Raw genomic sequence first — 18,584 nt, forward strand, 5'->3', positions numbered from 1 at the left:
CGGCCACACTGCTGGGAGCCTCTGGCCACGCATGGGTCTTGAAGCTCTGTCAGTGTAAATGTTAAAATTAGAAAACCCAAATTCATGACCCCTTTATTCTTTTGCCTGGAAAAGGACCCCCAAGGAAGCTGGGAAGACAGGCAGAGATTTATTTGCTGGAGATAATTTTGCTCTGGTCAATGAGGACATTTCAGCTTCCCGTCATTCTCATCAGAAAGAACACTTGCGTCCTAGCCACCCCCGCAAGTCATAAAACCATTTCCCTTGTATGCAAATTCCTCTATCATGTCTAAGTGGTTGATACTACACTGTCCTGAGGAGCCTCAGCAGCTTAACTCCCAGGGAAAACAGTACTTAGGACCCTTACTCTGGGAGCCCCTCCAAGCGATCCCAAGCCCTGGAGGGCAGGGACGGTGCGCTTTTAATCCTTCTCCTGTCGCCTGCCAGGCACAGACCATGGCACCTGTCAGGCCCCTATTATATTCTTGAGAAATAAATACAGGCTTGATATAATTTTTTTTTTTTTTAAAGGAGGCAAAGAGGAACTGGCCATGCACTGAAACGTGCCCGTGAGGGTAACGTCTGGAATGACCCAGCCAGAGAGGGTCTCTCCCCAGCTGCTGGGAACCAGAGGCAGGTTAGGGACTGTAGACGGTCTCAGGAGCAATCTCAGCTCTGCACATTCTAATCACGAGGAAGGGTGGGACTGAATGAGTGCAACGTACTCTACCCCTCACCACAGAGCCCATTATGACTGTGTGGGAGGAGGGGAACAAGGAAACACAAGAGCAAATAACAGGTGACTTAGAACACAATCAGCTGTGAGCGGTGCGAGGGGAGGACGTGGGCTTCTGCCATCTCCACCCTCCGGCTCAGCAACCACGTGATGAGGGAAGATCGGCGCGGCAGGACGCGGCAAGTGCAGGCTGCTTGCTCTCCTGTTAATAGCTATGAACTGGAAATGACCTAAATGTCTATCAACAGAGGAGGATCCAAAAAAATGGCTCGTCCATGTGGTGAAACACTATTCAGTCTTTCAAATGGATGTGAGCCTCTATATCCACGTGGCAAGAGACCCACAGCTCAACACCTGATGAAAAGGAAAAAAAAAACCCAGGATCCCATTTATATAAAATTATTATTTCTATCAAGATATGTCCAGAAGGATTTATAGACATGGATGTGGGGCTGTGGGGGCTGTTTACTTTTTTTCTTTTTTACTTTTCTGCATAATTTTTTACTTTTAATGAGAATACGATCTTCAAGGCGTGAGCCAGACTGTCACTCTCGTTGTTCATTCCGTGGTCTGCTTAGCAGGCAGGTTTTGAAGATCAGTTCGCCCCGTCAGAATGCCGTGTCACTGCTGCCCTCAACCAAGCAGAAAACCTCGGACCTTAGCCTCTGGGAGGAGGACAGATACAGACCTGATAAACGTCTATTTACTTTCCTGCCAAAGTGTCACACCAATGGCGATGACTAAACTCCTTCCCCTCACTTTGAAATGAATGTACTATTACCACGCAAAGAAAGTTCTCCCCACAACCAGCCTTCTGATCTCATTAGACCCAGAGGCTCAGAGCTTCAAGGGGTTTGTCCCATTTCTTCCCTTTGAGTCCCCTTCTATCTGGAATAGAACCCATTAAGCCCCCTGTTTTCCTCCCTCCGTGGTCAAACTGTGATCTCGATCCAAGTCAGACCTGTGTTGTTCCTGTGGCGATGGATTTCAACCCTGGTTGTGCACTGCAGTCACGACTACCCAAGTCCCACCCAAGATCTATTAAACAGAGTCTCAGAGCATTACTGTTTTTTAAAGGCTCCCCGTGTGCCCATTAAATATTTAGTGCTGAAGTCTTCCCACATCCTCCTCTGACCCAGGAATATAGCCTACCGATCTTGGGGATCTTGACACATCCACAACCTCTTCTGAAAAGCGTTGTCTATGCTTTGTGAAATCTCAAGCCATTTCGGGGTTTGTTGGCCAGATGTCTACGGTTGGTGTTAATTGACAGTTCATGGCTAGTGCTCCTACTGGACAGCAGCCTGCTTCTTCCTCTGGCCATGGTGGGTAAGGAGCTCCCTGATCCATGTGGGGGGGGCTGGCCTCCATCCTTCCTGCCCGGCCACGGGGCCCTGCCCGAAGCAGGACGTACCAGGATGCAGGCCCGTGAGAAGTCTTCGGCCCACTAAACTGGGAAAATCATCAGAAACAGTTTCATTTTAAAAGCTCCTTGGCCCTATCGGGAGGATTCAGATCAGGTTTGCTTGCCTGCATCAGAAGTGATAAGAAATCCAACCATAATCCTAGAACAAGAGATGATAAAACCTATCTTGTATCCAACCCAGTTCAAAATGACCTGACTTTCTTCTTAGCTGTAGGAGCTGACCAGACTCCGATTACTTGTGTTTTATCCCACAAGACCACCTCATGATGAATACCCGGGCACTACGGCCCAACGTGTCCTTTGGTAAATCATATCCTAGCCAAGGCTCAGAGGCCTGCATTCAGCAGCAGTGGGACCGGTCTCAGATGTTCAGCTAAATAGAGCCACACTGCCTGTCCGCAAAGGACAAGGCAAATGGGGTCCAAACCTCTTAAGAGACCATTAAACCAGTCACCGGGGATAGACGAGGGGATTTCTAAGTTCGTAGAGCATGACATTTAACTCAAACCCTCTAACAGGTGTTAGAAAGGTGGTTTCTGATCTGAACATCTCATCCAAGTCAATCTAGCAAAAGCCTTTCCATAAATCAAGATGGGAGACGATCGGGCAAAGCCCATCTGTCCTGACAGTACATCAGTTCTGGAACCATGACGTGGAGAAGGCTGGCTGTAGAACTGAGCTGTCCGAAACCTGCACAGAAGCCCTTGAACTGTGACGGCCAGGAGAAGCTCAGGGGGCGGAAAGGGTCTAAAACCCGCTGAACACCCCCCGAGCCCTCGCCATCACATGTGAGTGCCGCAGCTCATTGCCGCTGCCCAGGGCCTGTAGAGTTTCTTCGCTTACAGAGGGTGTCTAGTTCGCGTTTAAATCGGAGCTGGAAGGAATGTGGAGAGATAATCACATCCAAGGGATGAAAAGAGAAAGAAGGGAAAGGACACTTTTGGCGCTTACTGTGTGTGATGGAATTTATAATAAGAAATATATATTTGGTCTTAGTTTCTGGCACAGAGCTCTCAAAACCCTTGGAATTTTCTACGCCGTAAGAGCAATAAAGGTGTCCTGACAGTCATAACAAGTCCCTTTCAACCCCACCTGAGTTTACGCCAATTGAGGCGACTTTCAGAAAGCACCTGCGGATGGGGGCTCGTAGCCAGGGGAACTAACCTGTGACTAAGCTTACTTCTGACCCCTGGGGACCGGGAGGAGGAGGAGTGGGAGCTTGAATCACTCACCAATGCCAATGATTTAATCAATCCCACCCTTGTAGCAAAGCCTCCGCAAAAACTTAAAAGGCAATGTGGTGAGCTTCCGGTCTGGTGAACACACAGAGATCTAGAGAGAGTGCCTTCCCCACCTACGGAGGGATCGCTCCTTCTCATCCACAGGAAGCCCCGTAACCTCAAGTCTACCAGCTATGTGAGATTTCCTTAGGGATTCATCTAAACCAACTTTAGAGACCCCTCTATCAATAGCTTTCCAGCTAGCATCAATATTTGCACGTGGGCAGGAAAACCCTCGCTCTGCCAGCCTTCAGACTCAGGCTGCTGGGAGGCCGGTGGCATTTCTTGAGCTGTTTCCCACTCCTTTGGACTAAAATAGAAGGAGGCAGAAGATGAGAGTTCGAGTCCCAGCTCTGCCGCCCACCTGGTGTGTGGCCACGGGCAGGCCCCCTGGGACTGTTTCCTCATCTGGGCACTGAGTTGTGCTCGAACGCGCGGTCTGAAGAATCAGCTCAGCGGCCACGGGAACTGTGCTGAACCACCGAAATGGAAGGCTTGCCTGTCCCTCACAGCAACAGCATCCTGACAACACCTCCCTCCAGGCGCACCTGAGACAGTTGGAAGGCTCAGCAGTGTCCGCATAAGGGAACGTGCGATGGCATTCCAAGCGATCGTCAGAGCAAAGCTGCAGACATCCCTTCAGTGCCCACCGACACTCTCAGCAGCCACCGAATCCGTGTCAACCTCAGCTCGCAGCCCTGGGCCTCTGAGTTCCCACCCAGCCGGCTAGAGACAAAGGTCCAAATCACCTGTTCAGGGTCCCTTGCTGCAGAGCGTACCCCCATAAAATGCTCCTTTTTCATGCTGGGAGGGGCTCTGGAAGGGACTTACAAGGGTCACACTGGCCCTCTAGAGCGCTCTGCCCGCATGACCCAGAAGGAGGCTCCTGCTTGGTGGGGCTATTGTTACCGGTGCCCCAAATCCCTGTACCCCCTTCCCTTGGACGCCTCGCTCAGCTCATCACTGATACTCAGGCGGTCCTCCTCCGGGCTCCCAGAGTGAAGACACACACCCCTGTATTCCACTGGGGCGGTGCATCTCCCCCACCAGAATGCGGCAGGCCCAAACAGGGTCCTGATTACTTCTGCGCCGCAGAGATGGGACAGTGAAGAAGCTCTAAGGCGAAGTCTGCTGAATGACCACTGCCTAACGGTGTCCTTCGTGCGGGCGCATGCACATGGATGTGTGTGGCTGAGATGCTACCATGTGTAATGGAACCAGGAGAGCCCACTGGAAAGGGCTGGCCTTTGGAATGAAACCAGATTTTGCATCCTGCCTCCGTCCCTCACTTTGACCTTGACAAGGTTCCTAGTGAGCCTCAGCTTCATCGTCTATAAAATGGGTCTGCTCTACAGCTAGTTTTCCAGATGATGAAGTTTAAAGAATTATTTGCAATGCCTTTAGGTTGATGCCTGGCTCAGAGCTCACCAGAGTGGGAACTCAGGAAATAGCCGCTATCTGATCAGTTTAAGAAGCTGGGTGGGTGGAGGCCAGAGCCTCCTCTCGCAGAAGAAAGCTCTCCTCTATAAAAATAGAGCCCTTACCCCTGCTTTGAGCTGTGCAAAGGTGAGATCTACAGAATGGGCTGCTGCCTGCCTTAATACGGAAAAGGGAAACAGGAGGCCCCAGCCTCAACTGCTAAAAATAGGCAATGCCAATAGACTTTGACCTTGCTTCAGGGCTGGGCAGCACACTATGGTAACCAGGCTTGGCTCTTTGCAGGGAGCTGGGGGACGCTGGGTATGCAGAGAGCTGTGCCAAATCCCGCCACTGCCAGCCCTCTGGGATCTGCATGCAGGGGTGGGGTGGGGATGCCATTTCTCACAGGAGCCCCTCAAGGCCACAAGCCAAATGGCCAAGCGGACTGTTCCCTGCCTGGCCCCCATCTATTACAAGTGCCATCAATTGCTTCGTTTGTCCCAGGCGCCCGCAAAAGAAATGACTTGGGAACAGTCCCAGAGGGATCACCTAAATCGCTAATGTTTCTCCCACAGGCAAGGTGGCCTTGCAGGTTCCAGCTAGCCTAAGTGCGTCACCTCCGGTGGTGACTTCCGGTCCTCCTTCAGCTTGCCTAGTTAGAACAGAGACCCACAGCTATGTTAGATTTCAAAAGCCTTCCTCCTAACTCATGAGCCCCTCAACGTCCCTGCGACACACACGTTATTGCCTCTACTTTACGGTTAGGGAAACAGGCTCGCAAGTCTAGTGTACTGAGAAGAGCACTTAGCCATGAGGTCGTAAAACCTGGGTCTGAGTCTGAGCTGTGCTACTCACCGAGGGTCCTGCCGGAGTCTGAGGCTTTCATTTCACCATGAAGAAGACAGAAACAATCGACAAATGGCTGCTAAGGTCCCTTCTGGGGCTGAAGACTGAGGTTGTGGGTGGTATGTCTGGTCAGCAAGAGTCACCAGGAAGAAACAGTCTTAAGTGTCAGGATCGAAGCAGAAAGGTTTATATACACAGATAACGAGCCCCAGGCCAGAGGAGCCAACTGCTACAGAAGGCAAAACAGCTCAAAGGTTTCCAGAGAGCAGGAGAAGCCTGGGACGTCCAGACATGCTGCATGAAGGAAGAGCTGTCATTTGAGACGGTCTTGAAGGACAGGCAGAAGGTTACACGGGGTGAGAAAGGGCATGCTAGGAGGGGAACCCACGAGCACAGGGATACAGATAAGCGCAGGCCTCGCCAGAACCCAGCCTGTCAGGAGCCCAGCCTAGAAGTCAGACTAATGAGAAGGGATCTACTGCACATCCTTGGACCCTCAAAGTCAGGGAGATGAGGACCCTGCACTTGCTTTGTCGGGGAAGAAAAGCACGTCGCGCTCAGAGCTGGAAGCTGGAAAGACATGAGAGCCTGTAGAGTCTGAGCGTCTGCAGGTGTCTGGCCTTGGAAGGATGCCTGGATCCTGCCGAACCTGTACCAGGATGCTGGCCGACGGGAACGCCTGGCAGCCCAGTGAGCAGAGGCACATGGCTGGGTCTTTCGTAATAGAGTCCCATCCTTGGCTTTCTGGGAATCCGAGTGGCTGAAGAGGGGCCACCTAGGGATGAGGACATGGCACCAGGACAGCAGGCACATGGCTCTAATGGCAGAAACGAGGACACGAAAAGCCATGTGGGGCAGACACGCCTGCCTCCCCTTCAGAACACTAGAACTGGAGGAGCTCTCAGGAACAGGTCTGGGAACCCCATTTTACAGATGAAAAAAACTGAGGACAAGGGAGAAAATGTGGCTCATCGAAAGTTCCCAGTTGAGTCATGGGGAGAGCCAGGAACAAGGTCTAGGTCAGACTCAGTCTAAACTTCCAAAGCCCAAAATACCACATGCATGAAGACACACAGAAGGCAGAACACAAAAGCATTTCTGGGAAGTAGAGGGCTGACGGGTGTCAGATGATGGGAGAGCTGGAGGGTACTGGAGACAGAGAGGAGCACTCAAAGTGTGGCACTCGGGAAGCAACTGGAAATGGAACCGTGATGCTGGTCTAGGGGGTAACTGCTAGAGGAACACGCATGTTTCTGTAAAGCCAAACGGTAAAAAGGAGAGGCAGAGAGAAAGAGAAACTTTGAGGTGCAGGGTAAGAAAACTCAGAGGGTTTTAGCTAAATGACTTGAGTCTTCTCAGCAAGAGGTGAGCCCAAGTGCATGAACAGAGTCGTTGCAGGAACTGGACTGCAGGGCTGTGGTCAGGATTCCAAAGGGGAACCAGGGGAACCGAGTCTAAGAGGGGCTAACAAGGCTCCAAGGGTAGCTCAGAGGCTTTAACTTTGCTGCATCTGTGATCTGTGACCTGTGCTGGTGCCAGAAGGCACAGCCCGTGACTCTCCAGCAACGCCTGCCAGCCTGGGAGAGGCAGCAGAGGAGACAGATGGGCCTGTGTGTTGAGAGGAGGCTACGGGACAGTGACGGGGGCAGGAGCATCAAAAGGCAAGTGAGGATATAGCAGGCGAGACGGCTGAGGCTCCACCAGGTCGAGAGAGGGGAGAACGAGGCAGGAGGTGATCATTAAGTTCCAAGGCCAGGTGCAGAGGAACTGGAAAGATGGAACCAAGGAAGTTATCATGGAATAGATATAGAATTCCAGCTCTTGGAGCGATCGGGTGGTGATGGGACCCAAGTGAACGTGGGCGAGGTTTGCCCAAGCAAAGTTTCAGTGTGAGGAAACACTGCCCAGGATATTTAGAAGGATGAGCAACTTGAATTCCCAGGTTGCCCAGTGAAAAAGAAAGGCTGAGACCACCTGTGAGGTCAGAAGGCAGGGCACTCAGTGGCCCAACCTGGAAGAGAGCAGAACTGGGCAGGGGGCAGAAAGAGGAAGGCTGGTGTGCCCCTGACCAGGGTCCCACTGGGCGGGGATGAGTCTCCAGTTGGGACATGGAGAAGGAATCCAGACCACTAACTCAAGATGGCAGCTGGAATGCTTGAGGCAACAGTCAGGGAGGTAAGGGGATGGGCTGTCAGCTGACAAGAAGTCCTGAGGGGCGTCTGGTGGGAACAGAGTGGGCGTCTGCCCAGAAGGTGTGCAGCTGGGAGGATGAACAAAGTCCGGCCTTCGTGGCATCATCTCAGGACTCCGCATCACACAGACGTTCTCAGGTGGACCCAACTTCTAGACAGCAATTTTGAGAATCTTAGCCTTAACTGTCCCATATGACCCACCAGGGAGTATCTGAGGAAGTGTCTTTAGGGAGAAAGGCTTAGCCACAGATGCTCAGACATCTCCTACCAGGGAACCCACCCTTTCATACAGTCTAAAACAGCACCGCCCCTTACTCAGTCCGTCTCTCCCCTTACTCTGCTTTATTTTTCTGAACACTTAACCACCATCTGTCATATACATGCTCACTGCTTTATCTACGGTACTTAAAATAGGGCTCAGTGCATAACTGATACTCAGTAAATTTTCTTATTAATGTATAATGTAGTATTTGCTTCAGGGGTACAGGTCTGTGATTCATCAGTCTCACACAATTCACAGCACACACCATAGCATATACCCTCCCCAATGTCCATCACCCAGCCACCCCATCCCTCACCTCACTCCCCTCCAGCAACCTCCAGTTTGTTTCCTGAGATTAAGAATCTCTTATGGCTTGTCTCCCTTCCAATCCCACCTTGTTTCATTTTTTCCCTCCCTACCCCCCGACAACCTCCTGCCCTGCCTTTGAATATTTGAATACTCCTCATAATATAAATATTTTTTTTTTACTCAATTAACATACAGTGTGGTAATAGTTTCAGGCAGACAATATAATGATTCAACAATTCTATACGTTTCTCAGTGCTCACCAAGATACATACAGTCTTAATCCCCTTTACTTTACCCATCCCCCCACCTACCTCAAAAAACACGTTTTTGATTGTGGAATAAATTGCCTTTGAAACCCAACGTTAGATTTCATGAGGGCAGGAGACTCTGAAGTCATTCATGCTTTTGAAAAGAGCAGAGCTGAGCCCCATCAGGTTCACTCCCTCTGGCACCCCCGCCGTGGACGGTTCTGTCTCAGGCAAAGCAAAGGAAGTCCTTCTGACCTAACACAACCTCCTGGAGCCTGCAAACTTGTTCTCAGGCAGTGCCAAGACCTGCTCCGAGCGGGCGCCTGCACCCACCACGCCCGACTGGGATCACATTCAGTGTGTCCACGGCACCCGCGCCCTCCCCCCGGCAAGAGGCCGCAGATGACAGGGCCATCTCTGTGCTGGTTAAAAATAAAACATCACAACAGGAATGCTTCTTTCTCTCTTCCTCTCCTGGTTATTGGCCATCCCAAGGCAGGGCACATGGAGGAGCGGCACGGGGTGCCATCACCGCCACCCCAATGCTCACTACGGCAGCAACGTCACGGTTTAACTCCTATGTTTCCCTCTACCAGTCTCCAGCAACTTTGGATCTGCAATTAGCACGGAAAGTCAACCGGTCCCGAAATGGATCAAAGGAGTACTTACAGTAACCTGCGAAGAGTCGAGGAACTGGAGGCCGAAGTAATCTGTTTCCACGAGGTCCAAGTGGTACACAATCTGATCGAACAGATCCTGGCCTTTGGCATGTTTCTGGAAGACAATCGGGTAGATGAAAATTGAGGATGTGACTGATGGTTAAGAACAAAGCGTTTTAAAAAGAAACAAACCCCCCAAACCACTTTTGTCTCTACACTGCATACATGTATACGTCCCAGTATACATATTTTTTAAAAAATTTAATTATTTTGGGGGGCACCCGGGTGGCTCAGTCAGTGAAGCATCTGCCTTCAGCTCAGGTCACAATCCCAGAGTCCTGGGTTCGAGGTCCTGCATCGGGCTCCCTGCTCAGCGGGAGAGTCTGTTTCTCCCTCTGCTCCTGCTTGTTCTCTCTCTCTCTCTCTCTCTCACTTTCTCGCTGACTCTAATAAGTAAAATCTTTTAAGGAAATTTAATTATTTTTATTATAATAAAGACTCATCATTAAATCTAATCACTCATAATGAAAACAAAACAAAACACCAAAAAACAACTTCACAGGATGAATAGCGAACCAACATCTTATGATTAAAAACTTGTAAACAGAGGGAAGAGATGAGGCCCTGATCTCTGGCCGTTAGCTGCAGCACTGGGTCATCAAAGAGCAAATGATGGGACTTTCAAACATCAAATCCAAACGGATCAAAGACCTAAACGCAAGAGCTAAAACCATAAAATTCTCAAAACAGAGGCACACATCTTCATGACCTTGGATTAAGCAATGACTTCTTAGATACAACATCACAAGCACAAGCAACAAAAAACCCCAACAAAACCAGAGGTGCTTGGCTGGCCAAGTCACCAGAGCATTCGACTCTTGATCTCGGGGTCACGAATCCGAGCCCCACACTGGGTGTAGGACAGAGACACACAACTCTATGAATATACTAAAAGCCACCGAATTATACACCCCAGATAGGTGAGTTATATGGTATGCCCACCTCAATAAAGATATTAAAAATAGCAGATAGGCAGAACTTCTCTTTACAGTAGTACGCCAACAACGAAATGAAGAAGGAATAACAGAACTGCAATATCAGTTTTGTGACTTCTAAGGAACAGTAGGTGCTAAGCCTCAGCAGCTACTGACATCACAACAGAAGACAATTAGCCATCGAGCACCCCCGATGAAGAACATCTCCCCCCCAGATGCAACCTTACTCCTTACCTTTCTCCCCCTGCAGGCAAACAACAACAACAACAACAAACCAAGCCTGGGCTGATTCCACCACTAGATCCAACAGCTAACTGCAGGAAATTTAGAGGAATGTTCTGAACTATGTGAGGCTGCAACCAGCAAGATCCAACCTGTGGGAAATTCTAGAAACTCCTCGGGACAAACCACACAGCTTCTTCAACCAACAGAAGAGATGGAGGGAAAGGGATGGAGGGGCACCTAGAGGTTAAAAATGATTTAAAAGACACCTTTCAAAAAATGCAAAACAAAACTGCAATGTGTAGGGACGCACACTTGGGTGGTAAGACTTGAAGACAGAATCAAGAAGTGGTTACAATAGAGTCAGGGGAGTTGCTGCTTTCGGGGGCCCAGAGGGGATGTGCTGGGGAAAGAGCCCACGGCAGACTTCCTGCTGGCTGGCAGGGTCCCAGCTCCTGATGTGGGTGGTGGTACAGGGTGTCTGCCTTCCAGGTACGTTGTGAAACTGTACCTTTGTTTTATTTGTACATCTGCATTTCTGTTATATAAAACAGCACTCAAAAAAAGCCGAAACAAAACAAAACAAAAACAAACAAACAAACAAAAAACCCAAACCAACCCAACTCAAAATTATAGCACTGGATTACAACCTTCGGACTCCTTCCTTCCTGGAAACACTCCTTAAAGGCAACAATTCAACAGGAGCAGAAGGATCCACGCCCAGGGATGTTCTCTGTACCATTATCTACTGGAGCAGGAAGGGTGGGGGTGGGGCAGGAAGAAGAAACAACCTGAACTCCAACCACAGGGACACAGAGCTGGGCCCGTCAACACTTGGGAATACTGCTGGGCTGTTAGGATAATTATAAAGATGAGACAGGAATCAGGAAAATTCTTATGTCGATATTAAGTAAACAGGCCACAAAGGAACAAGAAGTTCTGTGTGATTCCAACTACGTAAAAATCTGCCTGTGCTATAGGGACGGCTTGATAAAAATGGCCTGCGAAACCTCAAAGGACTATGTTGGGATGGGGAAACTATGGATGATTTTCTTCCCAAATGTTCTTTAACACTGATCTTTTGGTAGTTCTTAGACAACAAATAACATTAAAAAAAAAAAAAATCCCTCTTCCTCCAGATGTATTCTCTCCTTATTATCCGGTACTACTGGTCTACCCAACACCTATTACCACGGCACCAGTGCCTCATTAGTGGGTTTCCTAGTGGGACAGAACTAGTCAGCATCCAGCTTTAGCAGCAGGATGTGGCAGACAGAACTGGGCTGGCCGGAAACAAGAGATCTATGCTCCAGTCCCAGATGCATTAACTGTGACCTTAAGCGATTCACAATTTCCCCAAATCCATGTGCCCATCCTGGACTTCTCCCTCAGCGACAAATCAGGCATGGCGCCCTGAATGGACAGGGTCGCTCGAACTCAGCTGACCCCAAATCCCGCCCACCCCCACCTGGGTCTCCCTATTTTGGTTCTGGGCTTACCATCCAGGTACGTCATTCTAACGTTCACAGAGGAGGAACTGAAAGCACACAGTTCCACACATGGGAAACAAGGGCAGCTGGCCCAAGTTTCTCTCTAGGTCATTCCAAATCTTAGGTTTCTGATGTCTTTCTAAAACGGCTCTTATCTAGAAGGAGCTCAAGGGGGAGGTCGAGGAAAGGACCCTTCCAGAGTCCACTGGTCCCGCTGCCATGCCAGCCTGGCTGCAGTCCCGGCAGATCCTGGCTCAGCTGGACCCGGAGGTGCCAGACACAGCAGGGCCTGGTGGATGGGAAACACCCTGTTTACTGACTCACCTCTAAACACCGTTCCCCACTCACCTCCCCCCACCCCTTACGCTCTTCCGTCTTCTCCTCTGGAAGAGAGAATTCCCAGTGGCCCTTTCCAGCTCTAATTTAGAATCTGGTGAGATTATTAAGGCTGGGAAAGAGGGGGCCTCAAAACAGAGGTCCCAGGGAGTGAAAGGTCAGACAAAGCCAGGAGGGTCCAGGCCACACCCCCTGAACCCACTGCCACCTCTCGCTCCTCCCAGCCCACAGAGTGTCCACTCAAAAACTGAGAAGGTTCCAGGTAACTCCCCTGTCCTGCCAGCCCGGACACGCCACCGGGGGCAGCCCCCAGAAGCCCACAGACTGTCATCTCAGGCTTCGCCCAAACAGCCCCTCCTTCACTACCCCACCCTTCCCCGTACCCAGGGTGGTAAGTGCCCCTCCTGTGTTCCCATAAGCAAGCGCGTGTCCCTATTACACACGCACTTATCACCCTACACCGCGGTCACCTTTGTTCCTGTCTTACTCCAACCTGAGGCTGAGGGCAGGGACCAACTGTGTTCATCTCCCCTTCCCTCCATCCTCAAAGCACATCCCGGGCCGGGACACAGCAGGTGCCCCATAGATGTGTTTGCTGCCTGGCTGGTGCGCCAGCTCTGCTGGTTGGGGGGCGGGGGGGATGGGGTCTGGCACCGAGAACACATCTTCTGGATGACCACGCTAAAGTGCGGACAGCAGACTGATACTTCACCAGCGGCAGGCCTAAATGAGGATGCACTCGTTAAAATCTTTTCACATTAAGTCTTCCAGGAACAAGTGCCTAGGGAACCGTGCTGCACTTCCAAGGCCATTTACCTAAACACGATTTTGTGGCTGTTCCGTGAAGTGCTGTCTAGTGGTTACAGTGAGAGATCCATTAACGTGACAAGACTGGAGGCCGCTCCTTGTTGCCTCCCTGCCTTGACGTCTCCTCAGCTGTGATGAATCCACTCATTCATTCAACAGATACTGGCCTCATGGAGTGCCAGGCACTATTCCGGGGCTTGGGGTACACTGGGGTCACCGAGTCTGGAAGACCGAAGAGCTACGGGAAGCCCTCAGCGAATAAGTCATCCTTGGGGAGCAATGGCACCCAAAATGGCATGACCCCTGAACCACAGTAGCAAGACCACTCATCCCCCTGCCTTCTGAAGCTGACTATACTGAGCGTAAAACCTTAACTCAGTCCGGATCACTCTTCAGGAATTCAGCGACGCTTCTACCTCAAGACGCATACGGCAGGCTGTCCCCGAACACGGCAGGGCAGAGGCTCTCCCCTTGAGTTCTGGCTTCCCTCCTCCCGCCTCAACACATCACTTCGCACAAGGACCCGCAACAGTGGTTCTGAGTCAGTATGTCTCTCTGAGCAGCAACTTCGGATCAGAAAGGAGCTTAAAAAAAAAAAAAAAAAAAATCACCAAGTTCATTAACACCCTGTGCAAATCTAGAGTACAAAGGTACCAGCTGAAGGCCGGGCAGGGCAGGCAGCCAGCAGGGAACGGTACAGACACCGTGCTCTCTCTACCAGCCGGTCAGGGCTTCCTGGGCCGTGTATTTACGGGTTCCCGGCCATCCTCCTGGTAAGGAGGACTCCTGGATAGCTGATGTCTTAACTGTCTCCCCCAGTAAAGGAACCATCCTGACCCTCTTAGATAAGAGGCAACTAGCAGTGTGTCACCGACTGACCCGCGTGCAGTGTAACAGGTCAACTGTGGTCCTGAACAAGGACAGAAGCCAATGCATCTGAACCCCACGCCGAGCATCCCCAGGTCAGAAAGGAGGAGAGAAGCTGTGGGCCGGGTGACTGGATACGCTCTGGCTGGGAACTAACATGGACAAACAGGACATCCGGGCAGTGCAAGGGTTTTAGGAGCCGTGTCCTTGCAGGCACACGAGGCTCTCTGTCCATCTGCTCCACCTCTGCCAGACGGCAAGGCCCTCTGCACCCACCCTCAGAAAGGCTCTCTCTCCCCTTCCCCCCACCACGGCTCAGTGACATCTCCTTGTACCCGCACCACAGTGAGAGCCCCTGCTAAAACCCATCTTCCCTGTGTTCACCAGAATGGAGTTCACACAACACAGCCCTCACCTCAGTCCCTCTTCTGCACAAAAACCGTGCGTCCGAGGATGGATGGCAGGCTCCCCTGCCCAACACTTGTCTCATCTCCCCAGGCCCCACACGTACCCTGGGCTCCAGTCAAATATACTCTCCAACCACAACGCCCACCCTACATACGCAGCAGGTCCCCCGGAACGGCGTTGCCTGTGTCATCCCTTTGCCCAGGTGCCCACCTCCTACGTCCCTAGTCCCAACCCCGCTGGCAGCAAGCCAATCCCCACAGCCATGCTGAAGCGACAGTGGTCATTATTAAATGTCTCCCTTGTGGCACCCGCACCCTGTCCAACTCATCCCCGCTTCCGACCATCTGACATTCTGCAGCTCAGTAAACACGCACTGATGAGGACAGATGAAGGGGACCCTCAGTCCCCACAACAGTCTCCAAACACCCAACTTTTTGGAAGCCTGATCTTCCCAGCCCATCACCGCTGGGAGTTCTCTACAGCCAACTGGGATCGGGGTCTGCAGAACCCTGGGCCTACCATCTTGCCTTCCAGATGCCCTGTCTGCTCCCACACACTGGTGTTCTGGAAGCCATACCACCCTGGGCTATGCCTTATACATACACAAAACAATCTCAAGTTTGGGATTTTTACATATGGGCTGAAAAAGTAACCCAAATAATTGTGGTGATTGTTTCTAAACCTAAGTGCAAGCTTTTACATTTGTTCAAACACATGTCATCTTATTTAAATTGGCCCATGACATATCCTGTTAAGAACATTACGAGTCCTGGGCTATTACCCCACGTATCAGATACTGATCTCCGTTTTACAACATGCGGGAAACTGTAATGCAGGCAGGGGTGGGGAATGAGGGCGGAGGGGTGGAGGTGGCAAGTGGGGATGCCTCCTTGAGCTGTACAGTACCAAAGGTGCCATCTGATGGTGGCCTCAACCCAGTTATGAACATACACAGTGTGACCCTGGTAGGATCATGCCCTGAGACTCTTAGAAGCCAAACATGTTGGGTTAGAATCCAGTTGTACCACTTTTCTAGTAATTCGACCGTGACCTTAGGTAACCGCACGAGTCTCAGCTTCATCTGAAAAACAGGGTGCTCTCACCTGCACCGTCAACCTTGCTAAGTCATTGTATTAATAAAAAAAAGCAAGAGGGGCACCTGGCTGGCTCAGTTGGTAGATTGTAAGACTCCTGATCTCAGGGTTGTGGGCTCAAGCCCCACTTTGGGTGTGGAAATTACTAAAAAAATAAAGTAAAACGAGGAGGGAAAAAAAAAAAAGGAAAGCATATGAGCACGCACGGTAAACTGCTGTGCCCTATCCACACAAAGGAATTATTATTACTTTCCTTCAAACTTCGTTTCCCTCACTTGCCCACAGGAATGACACAATGTGCTTTTTGCTAAATACTTAACAAAAATCAAAGTTCAGGGAGTCCACGATCGAGAGCAGTTTAGTAATTCCCTTTGAAGAAAAGCTGAGACTAGTCCCAGTTTTGGGGATTTCTGTAAACCCATGTTGATCCCTGGAAATCAATTCCTTCCTTTCCAGGTTAGTAAAGGCCCTGAGTTTATGCAGCTCTCCAAAGTCCGCCTGGTCTCTGTCACTTGTGGCCAGCAGTTCCCAGAAGACGCCTGCCTCAGGGCCCGTTTCAACTGTTTCTCCGAAGTGCTAATCTCATGGTTAGTTACCAGCTCTGGCCCCCCATCCGCACAACTTGATAATTTGATAATTTTCTACATTCTTAGTAGAACTAGCTATTTCACACAGACACACAGAGACACACACACACACACACACACAGAGCCCAGGCATCTCTGTCCCCATTGCCATCAGTACTAAGTCATTAAGAACAAATAGAAACTGTTTATTCCAGGATATGTGAAATTACCAACTATCTGAATTTACCAAATAAATACCTGAAATTACAAAAAAAAATTTATTACCTTGAATTTCTTTGTGAGAAATATCATCTCAGCCATCAGCAAAATTTGGGGACTCGTAACAATATCCAACATCTGTAGGATTTAAAGCCAGACTGTCCAGCTTATAAAGTCCAACCCCTAGTTGAAGACAGCTTCATGTTTACCAGCGTTCCAGGACCCCATTTTTGCAGAGAGGAAAACAGCCTCAGAGAGGTTACGTGACCACGTTCATATTGCCTATAAGTGGTAGAACTAAAATCAGGATCCAGCCTTTCTAATTTTTTTTAGGATAGAGTTCTTTCTACCTCACTCCATTGCTTCTCTATTCAACTCATTTGCCTCTGTGGCTCTGAGCACACAGAACGTGTCCTGCAAACAGGAAATATTTCTTAAGGGGCTCTTGGGTGGGTCAGTGGGTTACACGGCTGCCTTCAGCTCAGGTCATGTCTCAGGGTCCTGGGATCGAGTCCCCTCTCAGACTCCATACTCAAGAGTAGGGAGCTTCTCCCTTTCCCTCTGCTTCTCTCACTCACGCTCTCTTCTCTCAAATGAATAAAGTCTTAAAAAAATTTTTTTTAAATTTTCTTAAGCCCAATTCAACACACAAATACTGAGAGCCTACTTCATGCATGGTCTGGGCCAAAAGGCCACGCAGTCCAACACAAACAGATCTCATGGTGGAGAGGCAATTACTAATTTGTTTGGAGGGCAGGCAAGTTGTGGCAGAAGGGACAGCAGATGATTTGCTCACAAACTAACACAGAAGCCAAGACACTGTGCTGAGGGGGACATCAGCAGTCTGGGCAGCTCCTGGAAATTCAATTCTGGTAAAACAGAGCACAATGATATTAATTTCCTGACATTCCTGGCTAACAATCTCCTAGAAATCAGAGGAAGCAACATAAACAACTGCCCTTAATTTCTAATCAACAGGGAAGTAAGAATGATCTCGGAAGTGACTATTTTGGTGCATGACTCAGTGAACAGAGACCCTACTGACCACCTGCACTGAGAACCAGGGTCATTTCCAGGTTGGGAAAGCGGCTCTTAAATATGCTGCACGAGGACTGCGTGGGCAGATTTTAGGTCTCACCATTCCACCGCAGAACACCGCCATATTGGCTTCAAGTAATGGAGAGATCAATTTGAAACACAGACTGTGTGGTGCATTATTGATTAACTATTGCTCAGCCATTGTTCCCGGTGGATAAACCCCGTCTTTGGGCCAAGCAACAGAAATTCAACGCACTCATTTGTTCCCTTAATGCCACAGCCCTCAGAGGGCTGCTGCTGGAATTAAATGAGCCCCCTGGCCATGATCCTATGAACCTTCTTTCAATCAGTGTGGAATAGCCAACATCTAGTGACCTCTGTCTCCCTATAGCTCCTTCCAAGCATGCACAAGAGACTCAACAGTTAGTTTAAGGGATGGTTTTCCTTTTATTCCTTACAATCCTGAATGAAGTCCAAGACACCTAAAACTACTTGATGCTGGCTGTCTGAAAACTGGTTTCGACCCACACTTCCAATGTTACGCCCAGGTGGCTCAGTCGGTTGGGCGTCCAACTCTTGGTTTCGACCCAGATCCTGATCACACAGGTCTGAGCCTTGTGTTGGGCTCTGCACTCAGTAAGGAGTCTGCTTAAAGATTCTCTCCCTCTGGGGCGCCTGGGTGGTTCAGTGGGTAGAGCCTCTGCCTTCGGCTCAGGTCATGATCCCAGGGTCCTGGGATCGAGCCCCACACTGGGCTCTCTGCTCACCAGGGAGCTTGCTTCCCCCTCTCTGTCTCTGCTCTCTACCTACGTGTGGTTTCTGTCTGTCAAATAAATAAATAAAATCTTCAAAAAAAAAAAAAAAAAGATTCTCTCCTTCTGCCCCTCCCTCTCACTCTCTTTCTCTCTCACTCTCTCTCTTTCGAGTAAATAAATCTTCAAATGTTATGCTTGAAACTATAGTAAGAAACATCAGAGAAAGCATGTGTTGAATACTCTTCAGTTTGGGGTAACATATCTAACAGGCCAATTGCAATATGCTATTCCCACCAATAGGGACATTAACGGAGCATCAGAGAGCCTCCCTAACACAAAGATTCACTGGACAAATTGCTCTTAAAAGTTCTAGGTTGGGGGCACCTGGGTGGCTCAGTGGGTTAAAGCCT

At 49.9% G+C, this 18,584-nt stretch overlaps 1 protein-coding gene across 2 annotated transcripts in view; it reads right to left on the reverse strand.

Moving 5' to 3' along the window:
• Positions 1 to 18,584, reverse strand: part of LOC111145823 (erythrocyte membrane protein band 4.1 like 4B) — a 125,833-nt gene that overhangs the window by 80,809 nt on the left and 26,440 nt on the right. For both annotated transcript variants that reach the window (XM_022501076.1, XM_022501077.1), the window contains exon 2: positions 9,388 to 9,492. In XM_022501076.1, coding sequence (XP_022356784.1) covers positions 9,388 to 9,492 — 105 coding nt within the window. The remainder of the gene's footprint in view (positions 1 to 9,387; positions 9,493 to 18,584) is intronic.

Source organism: Enhydra lutris, unplaced genomic scaffold (assembly GCF_002288905.1).
Source record: "Enhydra lutris kenyoni isolate GAN:26980312 unplaced genomic scaffold, ASM228890v2 scaffoldscaffold13, whole genome shotgun sequence".
NCBI lineage: Eukaryota > Metazoa > Chordata > Mammalia > Carnivora > Mustelidae > Enhydra > Enhydra lutris.